At 42.1% G+C, this 20,436-nt stretch overlaps 1 protein-coding gene across 2 annotated transcripts; it reads right to left on the bottom strand.

Annotated features, from left to right (window-relative positions):
* Nucleotides 1-1,719: 1,719 nt before the first annotated feature.
* Nucleotides 1,720-20,134, bottom strand: SLC25A51 (solute carrier family 25 member 51). Of its 2 annotated transcripts, none has more exons than XM_032634766.1 (3): nt 19,989-20,134; nt 15,590-15,712; nt 1,720-5,936 (listed from the first exon to the last, which is right to left on the bottom strand). In XM_032634766.1, exon 3 carries the CDS (start codon nt 5,894-5,896, stop codon nt 5,006-5,008), a length of 891 nt encoding a protein of 296 aa, XP_032490657.1. In that variant the 5' UTR covers nt 5,897-5,936; nt 15,590-15,712; nt 19,989-20,134; the 3' UTR covers nt 1,720-5,005. The 2 variants fall into 2 exon arrangements, with proteins under 2 accessions (XP_032490657.1, XP_032490658.1); XM_032634767.1 differs by lacking the exon at nt 19,989-20,134 and adding an exon at nt 19,400-19,953.
* Between the last annotated feature and the right edge of the window lie 302 nt (nt 20,135-20,436).

Here is a 20,436-nt window from a genome sequence, read left to right as displayed (position 1 = left end):
AGTGAGAGGCCTGCGTACCGCAAAAAAAAAAAAAAAAAAAAAATTTGTTTCTGAAACAACTTCCATGACCCATCAAGGAATTAAAGTCAGACAGGATATTCCAGAATGCTGTGATCCTAAACACTCGCGTGTCTCTTTATGCGGGCCTCTCACCGCGGTGGCCTCTCCCGTTGCAGAGCACAGGCTCCGGACGCGCAGGCTCAGCGGCCATGGCTCACGGGCCCAGCCGCTCCGCGGCATGTGGGATCCTCCTGGACTGGGCACAAACCCGTGTCCCCTGCATCGGCAGGCGGACTCTCAACCACTGCGCCACGAGGGAAGCCCCCCTCACTCTTTTGATTCTTAAAGAAACATTTGTCAGACATCTACAAGGTGTCAGGCACTGTGCCAGGAACTTGAAACTGTGGAAACTAGAGCAGAGTCCCTGCCTTATGGAGCTGACATTCAAAAGGGCCAAAAGCATCAAATAATGACAATATAACTAAAACAGGTAAGTGCTATGAAAACAGCACAGGAATGTGGCAGCACAAGAATATGTAAGCAGGGAACCTGCCTTGGTCCTTAAAGTGAGGGCTGGCTTCCCCGAGGGAGTGACGTTTGAGCTGAGATCTGAAGGCCTCAGTAAGAGTTACTGCGTGAACCAGGGGAGAGAGCAGGGTTCAGTGCAGTGGGACTCCACATGGGTAAGGCTGGGAGGCTAGAGAGTACAGAAGTCCCCATGGCAGTGGTTGGGCAGGGCAGTTTTAGCTGGAGATGACAACAAGGGAGACAGGGCCTGGATCATTTCATCTAGAAAAATGATAGGAATATGAAGAATGGATTGAAGGCAGATGAGAATTTTTATAAATCCCATTTTATCCTCAATTTCTACTTCAAAATCACATATAGTCATCTGGAGAAAAAGTTCCCTACTGGAAACTAGATGCTGAAGGGATTAAGCTGGGACCAGCCTTTGGAGACTTGGGAGGCACTGCAGCTACTGCAGACCTCCCTCCGGCCCCTCCCCGTCACACCAAGAGAAATGCTCTCTACTCCCCTCACTCCGCCAATGGGTTACAATGACATTTCATCAGATGATGTGTCAAACCCGTTTCATGAATTCTAGAGTTCAGGATATTCACTTTTATACTGAATTTCTAAAAAAATTTCTAAAACAGGAGTGTTTTAGAAGCATTATATGGCAACTGCTCCCTTACTTGGTGGACCTCATCAGGCAACCTCAACTATCCCTAGAGTCAGGAAGCACCTTACAAATGCAATGTGTAAACCAAGAGTGTAGCTAGTATGATTTCAGTCTCCTAACAGAAACAAGCAGTATGAAATCAAAAGCAGATATAAAAAACTCAAAAAGCACAAATGTCCAGATCATTTAGCTTGGGGGTAAGCATGATACATAATTACAACAGGAAGTACTGATATACTGAATTCACCAGAACAGTTTATACTCAGTAGGGAAAAGTTTATTTCATTTGAGAACAACCTTTAAAAAACAAAATGCTTTGTAGTTAACCTATCTAGAAAATTAACTTATCTGGAACTCCTCTTGACCAAACAAAATGGATAAACGAAGAACTGTTCTACCTACAAAGTTATCAGGTGAAGTCACTAAGAGTCAAAGTGGTGGGCTGAATGTTTTACCAACAAAAAGACTAACAGACTAATCTACCACAAAAAGGACAGTGCTACTAACCCTAACCCAGCCACAAGAGAACAGAAAAATGGACTTAAAAAAAAATTTATTCCAATCAGAAATACCAAAAGAAACACGTTAACTCCGAAACATTTAACAGATTTCATTTAAACTCATATAGTCACAAAACTCAAAATATCAAACAAAAACAACCACTTTTAATAATGAAACTTTAAAAAACGAAACACGTAGACTCCTCCACAATTTAGGAGCCATTTAGGCAAGCAAATATTCACGATTAGGCAAAAAGACAGCATTAAAAACTAAAAATCCTCAGATTTAAGGAGAATGCCTATTCAAGTCTTTGATACACATTTATAAGCACATGAGAAAACAGACTATTTTAAAAGAAACCAAGTCTGAGTGCTTATCCTTTCTTTAAATGTGATCTCCCACCTCGCTTCCATCTTGACTGCATGCCCCTCACACGACAGTACTTCATCTACACTGAACAGTGTTGGTCAACATGATCGGCTTACCGTGAAGCCCTCCAGTACCACCCGTTATCCTCTTATTAAGGTTTGTACAGCCCTATAACTGACTATCACCACTGTAATCAAGCCAGGGAATTTCAGGTCTCCAAAGATGATTATATATGCACAATTCTGTCTCATTGCACAGTTCGTAATATATAGCAGGTGATTATATAACCAACCATAAAGTACGATGAATATTGACTATTGAGACTAAAGCATCAACTTTGTCTCCAACCACAAATGAAACAAAGACACATACATTTGCCACCATACAGAGGTTGTGTTTACTCTGTAGTACAGTCCTGAGGGCTCATACCACTCTAAGGGTGTTAAGTATAGAATCCATAACATATTTCTGGTGGCATCAGAATGAAGTATAGGAGGCAAGACCAGGAGTGCCCTGCGCTCATGAGCTGTCTGTGCCACAGAAAGGCCACTTTTAAAGCTGTGCAGATAAAAGTTATTCACTCATGTTTGCCTTTTCCAAATTATTACCATACTAGTTCACACTGAAGGCAAAAACAATAGTTAGAATCTCTTCCTTACTAATAACACATTTTGACTTCTTTTAAATTTCAAACAAAGCTGTTGGCTACCACAAATTCTGCTGAGTTTTTTGTCAAATTTAAGAAAATATAGGACAACATAAAACCAACCCTGGTAGCGTATTTGCAGTTTGGTCTTCAAAAGCTGTAAAAAGTGTCAAAGAAATCAAAAAATACAATGAGTTAAAACCATTAAAAAATGTTTGTTTTTAAATGCTACATGTTTGAGATAGCAGAAGAGGAAGCATCCTCCTTCAAATTCTCACTTCACTTGTATTTCACAAAAGTGCTTTAGAATTTAGATTTCTATCACCTACAGGGAGTGTATAGGCAAAAGGAAGCCCCGTGGAACTGAAGGCCAGTGGAGTCTACTCCCAGGGTCAGGGTGTGACCCCAGGCTAACTCACCGGCCACACGCTGAGCACTCAGATATGCCCAGGAGTGCTGGACACACACGTGAGCAAGGGGGTCAGGCACCAGTGTCTTTGCCACTCATTCCTGAAACTCAACCCACTTGAAATCCTGACTCTATTCCATAGGCCTAAGGATGCTACTCTCATTTATTTGGTGTCAAATTCTTGTTTTCTCAAATCCTTACATCTGCACCAGCACAACGCTGTCAGAGCCTTTGTAAAGCTAGTGAGCTTCACGACTGCCTGGCAAATGCGTGACAGTGCCTCCTAGTCCTTCACAGCTGGGAGGAAGATGTTCCTGTCATTTGACCAGCCACCCTGCATGGAGAGGTAAACATCTTTTTTGGACTATCTGTCCAGAAACTGAGTAAACTACCAAATGGGACCCTGACTTCATTCTGGTCAGCATGTGCACAGAGTAACAGGCAATTACCCAGAATGATGCAAGACTGGTAATAAAACCCATGTGCCCTGCTCCGTGTCAGATGCTGGAAGGTCATCTTCACTACGTAATACTTAAAGATGTGGATTTTTAAAAGATCGATAAACCACTTTTCTAGGATGTCTTGTATGTTTTATTAGTTATTCAACTAGTGTATGAGTCACTTTGCCTTATTTATCTGGGAAAAAGTACTGAGTTTTTTTCCCCTTCCCCAGAACACTTAGAAACCAGAAAAAAAAATCTGGGGTCCTATTAATAGACTTCCAAAATAAAATTTTATGGAAGCATTTTGTTGTTTTCTTAAAGGGAGTTTCAAGAGAACAGGATACTTGACTATGACATACTACTACTCAAAGGAAAAACTACCAAAACTCCAAAGCTCTTCACTAAGTTGGCAACAATTCAAAGAAGCTGAGCTAAACAGAATTGGATCTGTAATGCAATTACAGGTTTCCCCCGCATTCCTGCGGAACTTTTTGTAAGCCGAAATGGCACAGAATGAGGAAGCAATCACCTTTTCTTGTAAAAGCAAAAATCATCTCCGTATTTCTTTTGGTTAGTGAAAACAGGTACTAATGTAGGTCTTTTGTAAAAGCGAAGTGGCATAAAGGAAACTCTGGAGAAGTGGGGGATACCTGTAATATGAACCTTCTTAATGGGATAAAACACCTTTAACAAAATTTAAGTCTCCACGTTTTTTGGCAACGAAATAGTGAAATTAATATAAAAATATTTTGGGAAGCTTTAAGGTCATATTGAGAAATACAGAGAAAACTTTCTACCCTAGAAAGAAAAATGGGAGATGTCATTAGTTGCTTTAGTCTACCACGTCTAAGAGAAATAATTTGGATAATGACCATCCCAACAGGTGCTTAGTTTCAAAATGAATACAAACAATTTATCATGAAAAACCTACACATAATAAGCTGTTTTTCTTCTCTCTTCTGCTCCTTTTTCCTACCATGTATATGTTTTAAGTTAACAAAAACTACCCTTTGTAACTCCTCCTAAAAGCAGAGAAGAAATGGAGTAATAGAAGTAAGCCTGAGAAATCATGGGACCCTAAGAGCCTTTCCTCTGGCTGGTCATGGCCACTTATGCTTCAATACAGAAGACTTGTGGAAAAAAGTATCATATATCTTGGCTGTTAGTTTCCTTGTCAAAAGCCATCAGATAGACAGCTATTAACCAGGCAATTAGCCTAAAGTTCTCAGATAATGATTAAAAAAAGTACTAACACCGTCCCCCCCAAAACCTTAAATTTTCCTACTGAAACCTTTTATTCTGAATTTGTTGGTGCTTAAGAAAAACAGCTTGGCCCGTAATCCACTGTGCCCTGGACTTATGACACCAACTTGTATTTGGCCAATTAGAAAAAAGGCCAAACTGCATTCTTCTTAGGTCTATTCAGTTGATTAATGGCACTTAACTGATTTCTTTCATATAATCTTTAACAAGAACTCGTAAGTCGCATTAATTATGCCCCAAGAGATGAGGGATCGATGGTAATTCAGATGGGCACCTCTGAAAAGATTTGTCAGTTTCCTGTCCCGTTCTAGCCAGATTTTTTGGAAAACCTTAGGGAAAGACTGAAATTCCCCACCAATCTGAGATTGCATGCGAGTTTTTACAACATTAACTGGAAAAAACAAGATCCCCAACATGGCACCCAACAGGCCCCCACAGATAAAATCATTGACCAAATGAGCACTGTGGGTTGTTGCTGTAGGCAGGTACTCCTTGATGGGACCTCGAAGGCCAAAAAAAAGGACATTGCTGAATCCGTTACGGAAAAGAACAGGCACCAAGCCTCGATAATACTCTCTAATTCCATGGCATTTCAGTGCTTTGAAAGCCTGATAAGTGTTTGTAAATTTGTCATGATGCTTGTGGTCTTGAAGCAATGTTTGAACTCTTTCCAATGGAGTGAAAATTGCTTCTGTCGTTCCTGCAAGTACTGCGGCCAGGCTACAGGTTGCAAACTCTGGGGTACTGATATGCTTACGGAGAAGGCAAGATAAATCCTCATACAGACCAAACATAAGTGCCAGTGTAGTCGTCTTCTGCATTAAAGGGGGAAGGATTCCGCGATACAAGTTTCGAAACCCATCCCTCCTCAACTGAAGTACTGCATCCCGGGTTTTGATTCCATACAGCTGTTGCCGAAAGAGGACCTTCTGAATGGGAAATGTGATGGCTATATTGTTGAAAGCCGCACAGCAGCCACACAAGTAATGCTTCATTTCACTAACATTTGCAATATGAGGTGCTATATCTTGCTTTGAAGATGTTAGGATTGGTGGCCTCTTTTCATGAGCTTCTGAATCCATCGTGTTGCTTAAGATCTTCTTCGGGAAGGATTTTTTTAACCTACAAATAATAAAATGATAATAGGTAAACTTTTATATACAGTGCTAAACATATGAAAATTTCCCCTAATCCTTCCTCCAATTTCTGGACTCTATTACATTTTTCCCTTTTAAACTAGATCATTGTTTCTTCAAGTATTTTTGGAGGGCCCTGAGGCCCTTTCAGCAGTCCAGGAGGTCCTCCCCTTTCCAACTACATATCCATGTGAGGCTGGATTTTCTGCATATACTTCAACTAAAACAATTTATCACAACAGAACAAATGCAGAGGTAGATATGAGACTCCACCAACCTTTTAAGTCAGACATTAAACAGACTTACAAAACTGTAAAACATACTTATTAATTTTTTAGGGGGGAAATAATTATTTTTCATGAAAATGTGTTGATTATATTAATAGGTAATGGGTTTATCATTGCTAAAGTGAATTTAAATATTTTAAAATTTTGTTTTTATTTCTAAGACCATGAATATTAATCCATACAAATAAAAGCTCTTTGGGGTCCACAAAAATTTTTTAAGTGTAAAGCAGTCCTGAGACCCAAAAATTTGAGAACCACTGGACTAATTCATATGTAATGCCTACACTACATAATGGTACATGCTATTATCCTTCTGAAACAAAGTCCTCTCATGAGAAAAAGAAGAGCAAGACATACATTCAGTCATTCTGTTCACTAACACTTACTTAGTATCTACTGTAAACTAGGCCCTCTGCTAAGTGCTAGAGATTCAAAGACAAGGAACTTGCAATCTAACAGAAGGCTCTGCCAAGGTATACAATCACTCCACAGTGTAATTCCTTCTATGATAAATATATACTATGGGAATGCAGGTAAGGGACAGTGAGCATACACTCTGTGAGGTGGAGGCTGGGAGAACAGGGTCAAGGAAGGCCTGCAGGTATATACTAAGCACAATTTTCACATATTTAATTCTCAAAACAACTCCATAAAGTAAACATTATTTTCCCAGTTTTACAAATGGAAAAACCAATACTCATCTTCATCCAAGGTAGTTAGTAACTGGTGGAGCTGGCATCTTGAAATGAAGTCTGCCTCCAGAGTTCATGTTCCTGCTGTCATACCACAGATGGCAATGACTTTGGGAGGATGCCCTGGGACAAAGAGTGGCCATACCAGACCATGCTGAAAAAGATTTGAAGCCTAAATACACAGGCTTAGCCCACTTAGTGGAATGAAGGCAAGGTCCTACCCCTAGAATACATCTGCTTTTTAAAATGGCAAGATCATTCCTTGCCCGTCATCTATAACCTGATTAAAAACAAGCAAAGAACTTAACAGACACTTCTCCAAAGAAGATGTACAAATGGCCAACGGACATATGAAAAGATGCTCAACATCACTTATTATCAGAGAAATGCAAATGAAAACCTCATACCCATTAGGACAGCTACTATTAAAAAAAAAAAAAAGAAGAAAATAACAAGTGTTAGTGGGGATGTAAAATGGTGCAACCACTATGGAAAAACAGTATGGCAGTTCTTCAAAAAATTAAAAATAGAACTACCATACGATACCATCACCAATCCCACTTCTGGGTATATACCCAAAAGAATTTATTGTAGGGTCTCCAAGAGATATCTGCACATCCAAGTTCACAGCAGAACTATTCACAAATAGCCAAGAGGTGAAAGCACCCCAAGTGTCCACTGATGAACGAATGGATAAACAAAACATGGTATGTGCGTAGAACAGAATATTATGTGGCCTTAAAAAGGAAGGAAATCCTGTCACGTGCTACAACATGGATGAACCCTGAGGACAAGTGAAATAAGCCAGTCATAAAATGGCAAATAGAGTATAATTCCACTTACATGAGGTACCTAAAGTAGTCAAATTCATAGAGATGAATAGTGGTTATTATCAGGGGTTGGGGGAGGTGGGAACAGAGTTATTGTTTAATGGGTATAGTTTCAGTTCTGCAAGATGAAAAATTTCCAGAGATCTGTTTTATAACAATGTAAACATACTTAATGTTACTGAACTTACACTTAAAATTGGTTAAGATGGTAAATCTTATGATTTTTAATTTTTTTTTAATTTATTAGTTTTTTTGGGCTGTGTTGGGTCTTCATTGCTGCACGCGGACTTCTCATAGTTGCAGTGAGCGGGGGCTACTCTTTGTTGCGGTGCGCAGGCTTCTCATTGCGGTGGTTTCTTTTGTCGCAGAGCACGGGCTCTAGGGCAGGCGGGCTTCAGCAGTTGCGGCGCGTGGGATCAGTAGTTGTGCCTCACAGGCTGTAGGGCGCAGTCTCAGTAGTTGTGGTGCACGGGCTTAGTTGCTCCATGGCATGTGGGATCTTCCCAGCCCAGGGCTCGAACCTGTGTCCCCTGCATTGGCAGGTGGACTCCCAACCACTGCACCACCAGGAAAGTCCCTGATTTTTTTTTTTTTAACCACAGTTTCAATTATAAATAAATAAGAACAAAATAAGTCAGGTAAAACGATCTAGCTCTTTGACTTATGACAAAAACAAACAAAAAACAAGTTCCTTTTTTCCCACCTCCCCACACACACACGCTGCTGTAAACCGCTAAGCATCAGGACAAAAGGTGTTAAAGAGAAAAGTCATCATGTGAAGGTAGAGCAGAGTGAGGCACATAATCAGAAAGCATCAGTTCTTGAGGAGCTTATATGTGCAGGAGCCACAGACATGTAACATAAAATATGGAACACACATACACGACTCTAATTTTCCTTCTAGAAATATAGCCTAGGGAAATAATTATTAACAAGAGAGGTACACAAAGACTCAATTATAGGACAATTACAACGCTCTTAACAGAAATACGGAGTAAAAATTAAATGCGCAACACTAAGGGACACACTGCATACATGAAGATGTAGCCACCTGATGGGATGTCATATAGGTACTAAAAATAAAGGAGTATTTATATTTAAGGTTCAGTATATTAATTTTGAATTTTTAATGGTATTAATGAAGTCTCAGATAGCAGCGAGTCCTTTTTATGATCAATAAAGTGTTACAGAAGAAAAAATAAAGGAGAACATTTTTATTGACATGGCACAATCCTGTTTTTATCAATATACATATAGAAAAGCCAAAATAAGTAGTTTACATTTTCTAATTTCATAATAATGCTGTATTTTCCTTTTCTATATTTTTCAAGTTGAATTTGTCTCAATTTACTGTTTTCAAAAGTTGGAGACTGACAAAACTAAGGTCTAATCAGGACAAGGCAAACAGTGACAGAAAGGATGTGACAATGCTCCCAAGTGAACAAAGGCAACTTGCTGTACCTCTCTGAGGCTGCTTCCAGTTACAATGGGCCAAGGCCACCCACCCTGCACACGGGGGCAGAAGTCAGCTGAAGAGCACCGTGCACCGGGTCCCACTGCTGTTCCGGGGACACAGTGAGCGCTGTACTGTTTTTTGTATTTGCTTCATTCAGACTTACAGGGTAACATTATCAAGAAGACTTTCATTTATTTTTGTTGGGAATTTCTTCTTCTTTGCCTGCTTTTACACTGGCCTCCTCAGTATACTAAGAGATTTTAATTCAACTCCCGTAATGTTCAGAGATTAGAGATAAAAGGACGCTGGCCTCGGGAGATACGACATGCAAACAACTGGACCACAGTGTGGTAAATGCAACCGCAGAAATACACAGAAGGTATAAAGGCCCCACAGAGGAAGGGGTCATTAATTAGCTGTCTGGAGGGAAAGACAGGGGGCTCTGTGACCTCTGGGCAGGGCTCTGAAAGGTGGATAGGACTCCGGAGGTACCTAAGGGTGGGGCACATTTTAGCCAAAGGCAGCACAGGCTAAGGTGTAGGCCCCGTGTCAAAGGAGCAGCAGCATCCCATTCCTGAGGAGGGTGTCTGGCTGGAGCTTAATGTGGGTGCGAGATGGATGGGTGGCAGACGATGATGGAAAAGCAGGCTAGGACCTGCATCACCAGAGACCCTCAGGATGATCCCAAGACCCTGATGCTACTATGTACTATTTTCTTCCTTTCTCACGGGAAGCTAATAGAAACAAATTATTTTCCTTAGGCATGTTACACCTAGATCTGTGTGCCCTCTTCCCAGAAGACAGACTATATTAAGAAGAAAATGTAACATCTGTACACTCTAGCCCAATGCTGCTCTGTTTGTAGTTGGAGCTGGCTTGCTATCACATTTCTATTAGAAAAGATAAACATGCCCTCAGTTGAGAAGAATTATGCCTGGAAACCACTGCAGGCCTGAAATCTGCCATAAGGAAGGTAATAAAAGGGGTCAGGAATCTTCTCCCCACTGTCACCTGGTCACACCTGTAGAACTAGACAGCACCAGAGCCCCAACCTTTCACTGTCCACCCCCAACACCAAGGCAGCCACACTACCCCTGGGCACCAAAACTCTGTGTTCATTTGAATTAACCTCAACTTTGGCAGAGGCTAGAGGAGTGGGACTTGTCTCTAAATGCTGCTTAGCACTATCATGATGGGGAATAAAGGGACAGTAAAACTTTCCCCTGACATTCTAAAAATTTGTTCCACTGCAATTTAAATAATCAAAGGAAGGCCCAGCTCAGAGAGAGGAATTATTTCTAACTTTGGCAGGTATTAAAGCAGTTAGATTATGAAGTCACCAATATGCTTCACCAAGAGGCCAGAATCCCTGGAGCTGGGCTGCTCGTAGATCCAATAAAACAACAAATGAATCATTTAAACAGAAATTCACAAAATAAATGTATATTACTTTAGAAGAAGTTACACATTAAATTTACACATTAAAAATACATTTAATAGAGCAGGACTTCCCTGGTGGCGTAGTGATTAAGAATCTGCCTGCCATTCCCTGGTGGCGCAGTGGTTAAGAATCCACCTGCCAATGCAGGAGACACGGGTTTGAGCCCTGGTCCGGGAAGATCTCACATGCTGCGAAGCAACTAAGCATGTGTGCCACAACTACTGAGCCCGCGAGCCACAACTACTGAGCCCTGTGCCTCAACTACCGAAGCCCACGCGCCTAGAGCCGGTGCTCCCAACGAGAAGCCACCACAATGAGAAGCCTGTGCACCACAACGAAGAGTAGCCCCTGCTCGCAGCAACGAGAAAAGCCCTCATGCAGCAACGAAGACCCAACACAGCCAAAAATAAAATAAAATAAATAAATTCATATTAAAAAAAAAAAAAAAAGAATCTGCCTGCCAATGCAGGGGACACAAGTTTGAGCCCTGGTCCAGGAAGATCCCACATGCCACGGAGCAACTAAGCCCGCGCACCTAGAGCCCATGCTCTGCAACAAGAGAAGCTACCGCAATGAGAAGCCCACAAACCGCAACGAAGAGTAGCCCCTGCTCACTGCAACTAGAGAAAGCCCGTGCGCAGCAGCAAAGACCCAATGCAGCCAAAAATAATTTAAAAAAAAGAAAATGAAATAATGCTATTTGCAGCAACGTGGATGACCCTAGAGATGATCATACTAAGTGAAGCAAGTCAGAAAGAGAAAGACAAATACCATTTGATATTACTTACACGTGGAATCTAAAATATGATACAAATGAACTTGAACTTATTTACCAAACAGAAACAGACACAGACATAGAGAACAGACTTATGGTTGTCAAGGGGAAGTGGGTTGGAAGAGGGATGGAGTGGGTGTTTAGGATTAGCAGATGCAAATTATTATATAGAGAATGGATAAACAACAAGGTCCTACTCTATGGCACAGGGAACTATATTCAATATCCTGTGATAAACCATAATGAAAAAGAATATGAAAAAGAATGCATATATGTATAACTGAATCACTATGCTGTACAGCAGAAATTAACACAACACTGTAAATCAACCACGCTTCAATAAAATAAACTAAAAAAAGACATTTAAAAAAGATGTATATTTTTTTAAGAGAAAAATAAAATTGTAAATTAATTAAATACACATACATCCTCTCCTCTAGGCTCACTGTCCCAACCCAGGTCCTCTTCACCTCCTGCCTGACTACTGCCAAAGGCTCCTTACTACTAAGTCCGACTCTAGTCACACACTCCATCCCATCCCCACCAACCTAACCATCATTTTAAAAATACACAAAAAGGGCTTCCCTGGTGGCACAGTGGTTGAGAGTCCACCTGCCGATGCAGGGGACACGGGTTCGTGCCCCAGTCTGGGAAGATCCCACATGCTGCGGAACAGCTAGGCCCGTGAGCCATGGCCACTGAGCCTGCATGTCTGGAGCCTGTGCTCCACAACGGAAGAGGCCACAACAGTGAGAGGCCCACGTACAGAAAAAAAAAACCCAAAACACACACACACACACACAAAAAGAACACACTACTAAGTGAAAAAGGTGTACAACAATGTGCTTAAAAACCTGCTAACAACAGCAGATATCACAATTGTTTTGAATGGTTACGTAGTATTCTATTGAATGGATATATTTACACGTAATTTACTCTGTCTCCTATTTATGGTCACTGTTTTTGTTTTTTCCTTTTAAACAATGCTGCAATGGGCAACTCTGTACCTATACCTGGTGAACTCTCACAAGTTTATCTGTAGGGTAAATCTTTAGAATGGATGCTGGCTCAAACAGTAATACATTTTTTTTTAATTTAATTTTTAAATTTTTGGCTGCGTTGGGTCTTCGTTGCTGCACGCGGGCTTTCTCTAGTTGCAGCAAGTGGTGGCTACTCTTCATTGCAGTGTGCCGGCTTCTCACTGCAGTGGCTTTTCTTGTGTGGAGCATGGGCTCTAGGCGCGCAGGCTTCACTAGTTGTGGCACGTGGGCTCAGCAGTCGTGCCCCACGGGCTTAGCTGCTCCGCAGCATGTGGGAACTTCCCAGACAGGGCTCGAACCCGTGTCCCCTGCATTGGCAGGAGGATTCTTAACCACTGTGCCACCAGGGAAGCCCAGGAATACATTTTAATTTGATAGCTATGGCCAATTGCCTCCAGAACACTTACTGTGATTTATATTTCCATTAAGTGTATGCCAGTCCCAGTTGCCCTACCATTTCCAGCACCAGGTATTAAACAGTAATTTCTGGGGCTTCCCTGGTGGTACAGTGGTTAAGAATCTGCCTGCAAATGCGGGGGACATGGGTTCGAGCCCTGGTTCAGGAAGATCCCACATGCCACGGAGCAACTAAGCCGTGCGCGCCACAACTACCCAGCCTGCACTCTGGAGCCCGCGAGCCATAACTGCTGAAGCTCGTGCACCTGGAGACCGTGCTCCGCAACAAGAGAAGCCACTGCAGTGAGAGGCCCATGCACCGCAGCGAAGAGTGGCGCCCGCTCACCACAACTGTAGAAAGCCCAGGCGCGGCAATGAAGTCCCAACACAGACAGACAGACATACGTACATACATACAATTCAGCATTTTTCATTTTTATTGACCATTTGAATTTCTTTTAGTACTGTAAAATTTCACATTATCCATTATTTTGTAGGCACTTTGTTTTTTTTCTTGTTGATTTGGAAAATTTCTTTGTGCACGAAGAAAAACAATCCTAGTTATATTAATCAAGTTGTGGCATATACTTTCCCTACTTTGTATCATTTTTGTGATGCTGAAGTTCCTAATACGGATATGAAATCTATTGATCTTGGCTTCTAGGTTTTGTGTCCTTTATTATTCCAAAATTATAAACAAGTAATCCATGCTTCCTTCTACAACTTCTATGGTTTCATTTACCATCTGTATTTTAATTTCTCTGGAATTACAGTATAAGGAATGAAGCAAAGATAAGAGATTGCCTAGAAATTGACGGATGAGGCTTCTTTTCCTCACTGGTTAGCATCATCTAAATACTCACAAGCATCTGCATTTATGTCTGCACTCCACTCTGTTCCACAACAGCCTTGTATTTCTTCTCTAGGTACAACTGATTTTAACCTACTGTAGCATCAGAATAGATTTCATCAACTAGTAGGGCTTTCCCTTTTACTCTTGTCAGAATCATCAGTTTTCCGGGCTCTTACACTTTTCCTGATAAACTTTAGTGTATTTTTGTCATATTCCTCCCAAAAATCTTGGTATTTTACAGCAGAAGTGACTTTATAAAGTACTGTCACTTTTTCAAAATTGAACCTTAAAAAAAAAATTGTACCTTACTTTACAAGGATGTGATATCTTCCTGTTTACTTGTTTCTTTTCACAAACCTTAGCATTTAAAATTTTTTTCATATAGACCTTGAAAGGTATTTTACCTTTTCAGTCCCTATTATGAAAGGGTTGTTTTCTTCCAATTAATTTTCTAACTGCTTTTTGTCTGCATATGAAAAAGCTACCAATTCCTGTGTATTAAAGTTAGAAGCAGCCCATAGTCCCCTATTTCTCAGTTTTTTGGTGGATTTGCTTGTTTCTACTATATATCACAAATAATTTTGCCTTCTCCTTTACAGTATGCATCTTTCTTTCTTCTTATTGGATTGGCATATACCTCCTGAACATAATTAAATTATGGTAACAGTAAACATCCTTATACTTTGACATCTGTGACAACTCCACAGGGATTAACTGTGAAGCATGACACTGGCTTTTGGTTTGAGGAGGAAGTTCTTGTCATCTGAGTGTTCATAATCCAAGTCCTAGCAGTTTCAAGTTTACAGAGGGAAACAAGTTATCATGACACAAAAATATTCACTGATCAATTGGCCCATATAAAATTTGTTCCCTCTCAAGTAATAATCCCTGTTTGCCATCTATCCCTGACCATCTTTAGGACTGTTCTGCAAACTTGAAGTGGAGCATGTCTTCCCAGTACTATCATATAATTTCATCTGACAAATTACACTATAACTCCCAAAACTTCATTCTGCATTCATTTTAAGAATCAGTATATCTGCAATTATAATTGAAGTCCCTGCCCCCTGTTATTTACTAGGAAATTGTGTTTCCCATTAAAAATGGATTCCATTTTTCTAGTACTAATGGTCAACTGATAATAAGGGTCTCTTAGAATTTCCAAACACAGGAGGGATATACATTGACTCCTGTTTTACTACCACCTCTACCCCTTTCCACTGCCACTAAGTCAGGAATCTATCCTGAACTTTGGTCAGATGCTTTTAGGAAGCTACTAAGAAGATCATATGGATACTGGAAACAGAGCCAGTGTAACATTTAACAGATACAGTTAATTGTCTGGGTTCAAATTCTGGCTCCACTACAAATCTATTGTGTGACCTTCAGCAAGTTACTCAATGTCTCTGTGGCTTAGTTTCCTCGTTTATAAAATAAGAATGTTACCTATCTCATAGGCTGGCCAATTAACTGCATGAATACATGTGAAGCACCCAGGAAAGTAGTCTACAGCACAGCAGGTGGCTCAACAAGGATAAACTATTATTATTGTTCTTTTCTGATGTATTTATTTGGTGTATACGTTAGTGTATTTCTCGCCCTTGCAATATGGAGGTGAATTCTACTTGGCCACAGTGAAATATTCCTTTAATGTATCACTAAATACAGTTTGCTAACATTTTATTTTAAAATTTCACATCACTATTCATAACATACCAAGTTTCCAATTTCAGTACTATCTTCATGTCAAGTTCAGGTGTCAATGTTCCACTGGCTTTGTAAAAGAAATCTGCCATTTTTCCTTCTTTAAGCTTGGTGAACAATTTAAATCTTATAATTATCTTTTTCTTGAAAGTTAAAAGAATTCACCTGAAACGCCATCTGGGACTGGTGTTTTGGGGGATGGTAGCTTTTTGATAACTTCCTCAGTTTCTTCCATTGTTAGGTCTGTTAGGTTCTCTCTTCTGGAGTCAACTTTGATAACTGGATTTCCTTTAAAAAAAAAAAAAAAAGTCTGGTTTATTTATATAGTCTTATAAAGCACTTGCTGTTTAAAAAAAACACTTCTAATCTTGTGTGCCTATATTCCCTTTTTCCTTGAGCAGGGTAGTCAGTTTACCTAATTCACATTCCTATCATCCCAGCAAAGAACCAGTTCTTTTTTTTGGGGGGGGTACACGGGCCTCTCACTGTTGTGGCCTCTCCCGTCGCGGAGCACAGGCTCCAGACGCGCAGGCTCAGCAGCCATGACTCATGGGCCCAGCCGCTCTGCGGCATGTGGGATCCTCCCGGGCCAGGGCACGAACCCACCGCGTCCCCTGCATCTGCAGGCAGATCCTCAACCACTGAGCCACCAGGGAAGCCCAGAACCAGTTCTTAAATTTACCAATTTTACTATTTTTCAGTTTTTAAATTTGTTTTTCCTCTTTATCATCTCATTTCTCCTGCTTTGTCTGGGTTTATTTTCTTCTAATTTATTGAAGGGAAATTTCTTATTTTTATTTATTCTTTGTTTCATAATTTGAGTGTTTAAGGGTATATATTTTGCTTTAAGCAAAACCTTAACTATTACTTTTTAATACATTCCATGGAGCGTTTTGGTCTAATTGGCAGTCACCTTACCATCTGTACCATCTTGTGTTTCTTCACCACAGTGGCTTTGACCTGGAGTGATATGCACCCTTTCCAGAGTCCAAGCCTGTTTAGGCTTCGTACATCACAGCATATCCTTAATTTATGCTCAGGAGAAGAGCATCTTTCTCGTGGCCCACAGGAAAGATCCTACAGGGATGGACCCTGATATCTGGCAACTAGCCTCCAGTCTTAAAAGGTTTGATGACAAATACACCTTGAGGTTGACCTTCATCAGTGGCAGAACAAAGCAGCAGCAGGCAGCCAAGTTCACCAAGTCCATTGCTAAGTTTTTTGACCACAGTAGGACACTGGTCATGGATGCATACGAGCCTGAAGTATCCAGGCTCCATAACAGTCTCACCCCAGAAAGAAAAATAAAATAGCCACTTCTAAAAGCAGCCATCTTTCTTTCTGCTGGATCATGCTGAAATACAGGGTGAGGGGGAAAGAAACTGAGATCTTAAAATGAAGAAAGAAAGAAATGTTAAAAATGTCCCTGTCTTGGGCTTCCCTGGTGGCGCAGTGGCTGAGAGTCCGCCTGCCGATGCAGGGGACGCAGGTTCGTGCCCCGGTCCGGGAAGATCCCACATGCCGCGGAGCGGCTGGGCCCGTGAGCCATGGCCGCTGAGCCTGCGCGTCCAGAGCCTGTGCTCTGCAACGGGAGAGGCCACAACAGTGAGAGGCCCGCGTACCACAAAAAAAAAAAAAAAAAAATGTCCTTGTTTTGTTCTGAACTTTTAGTCCACCCAGGAAAAATGGTATTTTCCGGCACAGATATGAGAAGCTGTAGCTCTGATACCTAGGTGGGACCTCCCTAACCTGCTGATCCCATTGTTCTGACGTGCTTTTCTAGAAAAGCATTTTTCCTAAAAGCTGTATAGACTTCCTCAACACCTGAAGCACTTCATGTAGTATTAGCATCGTGCCAAGGAGCATTTGAAGACTCAATTTTTAAACCTGTTAACCTGTTGCTGACTAATTGTGCTAACTCCCCTTTCAACAGCTGTTTCCCTTAATTCAGATACAACTCCTTATGTATGATAGCCGTCCTTCACACACAGCTTTTGTGGGTATGCATAAATCTGACTTAGGGAGAATTGAAAAAACAAACAAAAAAAACCCCACAGCTTTTTAATTTGTTTAAAAGAGACATTCTGTCTGTTACATTTTGTGCTGTTAACCAGTGAAAGGAATCAATGGCATTTTAAGAAAAATTGTTCTATAAATGCTTGAGAAGTTTGCCAGGGTACAAAGTTTGATAATTATTAATCAGTCTTCTACATCCTTACTTATCATTTTAGCTGCCAGACAGGAGTTTAAACTCTTATCAGTACTTTACTTGCCAATCTAAGATTAACCAACATTTAAAAACAACTTAGCATAGAAATACTTTATGTAATGCTTTGCTCTTCTTCAGTTTCAGGACTAAATGTTAAAGTCAACAGAAATATCCAGATTTATGTGTTATTATACCATAACACGTTGTGACAATTTATGAATGTAAAAATGTTTCATTTTTACATACTAAACACATAACAATATACTTTAAATTATAAAGTCACTACCTACCAGCTGTTTAACAATATACGTTCCTTGATAATACAAACCAAGTTACTTATCTACTTGAACAACAAAATTTTGTCCATGTTCACTTTTAATTTTTACTGGAATGGCACTTGCATTACTTTCCGAAATTTTGCAAATTAAAGTTACTTCAACTAGCTTTGTCATGACTCTTTGGGTCTGTTATTAAACAGATAGAAAACTGTGGCTAACAGAAGTTAGCCAGTCATTTATTGACCGCTGTACTGAACTATTCTAAGAAATTTAAAGAACATTAGTGTACATTTAGGGTCTCAGATTTTTAAAAACAGGCCTGGACATAGGAAAAAGGAATGTAATGAAACCTTTCCAGACTTCACAGATTTAAAGCTTTCTCCCTCATTTTGCCCTACACACCAGGATCGTGTGAATAGGTTCTTAATTTGGCAAGAGAACAAAGGCTAGTGTGCACAGTATTCTGTAGCAGTGGACTGTACAATTTTTCATGTTTATTCTGTGAACACGACTAAATTTCTTTGCTAAACTTTCCTCTATATTTAAATTCTTTAACATGGATAATAATTCTTTGCAATTTATTGCAAAATTTATCTACCATAACTTTACATTTTTTTGCTACCTAAAACAACCTATGTCAACATTAGGAAGCAAAGTTAATTAAGCTGACTTTCAAGCAACTCCAAGAGTCAAACTTGTGTAGCATAAGAAAACAGTGTAAAGTCTAAATGCTCACTGTAATTTATAGCCCACGTGGTTAAGACCGAGATGTGATCCATCACAAAGGTCTCTGTGCAAAAACTGGGGAGAAAGCAATTGTAATTCTCAAAGGATGTTAACTCCCACAAGTCAGCAGGTCTGAGTCAGCATTCAGGACAAGATTAAACTGGGTTCCAGTCCTAGATAGGACACTATCTTGCTACTATAAATACAAAGCAAAGTTTACAATTTAAAAATCCATTTCTCTGGGCTTACTTTAATCTACCAAAGGAGAGACCAGACAAGTCCACTCCTCTTACAGGTAACAGCTATGATCTTTCCCCGAGATGCACTCAAGGTGACTCCAGATCCAAAGCGCCAGACCTGTGCTCTGGAACCACTAGCGGACCTGACCGATCCTAGCACCTTTTGATTTTATGGAATCCTTTCGAAACAAGGTCAGAGGAAGCTCAGACTAGCAAGGGCACTACACAGTTATTTAAGGTTTTCTGTTTCACAGCTTGCAGGTAGAGAAACAGAAGGTGGGGATTAAGACCAGACGTGTACAGCTCTAAGGAGCAAAAAAAAAAAAAAAAGGGTAAATACTGCTGAGGCATCGACACGCTCCACCTAGATAAGCTTAACACTAAATAATTGGTACAGAGATTTTCAATTAACAACAATGCCCCCCGCATCTCCAAAAAAAGCACGGTACCACCGAGTTTCCCACAACGCGAAGCAACATGGTGTCGCAGAATAACCATTGTCTGGCTGTGTGGCTGAACTTACCGCTCTCCAGGCGTCCATTTCCCCTGTCAGTAGTAAGGGGGAGGGGAGGGTGGCGGACGGGGTCGACCAGGCCCCTTCCGTCCCGGACATTCAACGGAGCCAAGGGTCCCGGTATCCCAGACCCCGAGGGGGCAAGCGCCCTTCCGCGGTCCCAACGCCGCTCTCCCGGGCCGCAGGCAAAGCCCGGCCCCTCCCCGCCCCGCTCTCGATGCGCGCCGGGAGGCACCTTCCTTCCCGGGGCGCGCCCAAATGAACGCACAGCCTCCTCCGCCGGAAAGGCTCGTTCTGGCAGTCGGACGGCGCTCCCGGCCCAGCGAAGCCCGGCAGCGGGCGGCAGAGCTGGGCCCTGCGGCTGCAGGTCCCACCCGGGATGGCGCGCGCGGGAACGGCGGGGCGCACTGGGGGGGCGCACTGCGCGCGCGCGCGCGCAGCGGGAGCGGGAGCGGGGGCGGGGGGGGGGTGAGTCCTCAACGGCAGCGCCAGAGGGCCGTGCAGGGGGCCTCCTCAGACCCTCCTTCGTGCTTCCACTCACTCCACGCGCAGGCCGGGGAAGCCCCGTGCTTTCCTCTCGGCCGCTTCCTGTACTCACCCATCGCCGCGGGCGCCCGGCTCCACGCCCGGTAGCGGCCCGCCTGCAGGCTGGCGAGCTCGCGAGCCCGCGAGCCACCGAGCCAGCGCAGGCGCAGACCTTGACCGACCCGAGCTCAGGGCGGAGCGTGACGCGCTCTATGCCGCCGAGCCCGGTCACGTGAGGGAGACGCCACCGCGCCGCCTCTCTCTAAACCCGCGGAGGGTCGAGTGACGCCGGCCAACTCCTGGCAGTGGTTCGGCCCGGCAGGGCAGGTGTAGGGTCACCCATCACACCTGTTTTCAGGCTTTCGGGTTCCACTTGCTGGAAAGCCGTACCTTTGGTGCCGTACGGTGGCCTTGCCGTGCCATAAACAGCCAACGCGTTCTCTAGTGCGTAGCCTGCGGGAGGACCACTGGGAAGCGATAGTGTGGATGGCAAGCGCACGTGCGCCTAGGCCTTGAACGGC

Source organism: Phocoena sinus, chromosome 6 (assembly GCF_008692025.1).
Source record: "Phocoena sinus isolate mPhoSin1 chromosome 6, mPhoSin1.pri, whole genome shotgun sequence".
Lineage (NCBI taxonomy): Eukaryota > Metazoa > Chordata > Mammalia > Artiodactyla > Phocoenidae > Phocoena > Phocoena sinus.
Note: the sequence above shows the minus strand (reverse complement) of the source record. Positions and strands in the feature narration are given on the sequence as shown.

What these genes read in the sequence shown, in the direction of transcription:
- SLC25A51 (XM_032634766.1), bottom strand. Translation starts at nt 5,896, where the DNA reads ATGGATTCAGAAGCTCATGAAAAGAGGCCACCAATCCTAACATCTTCA.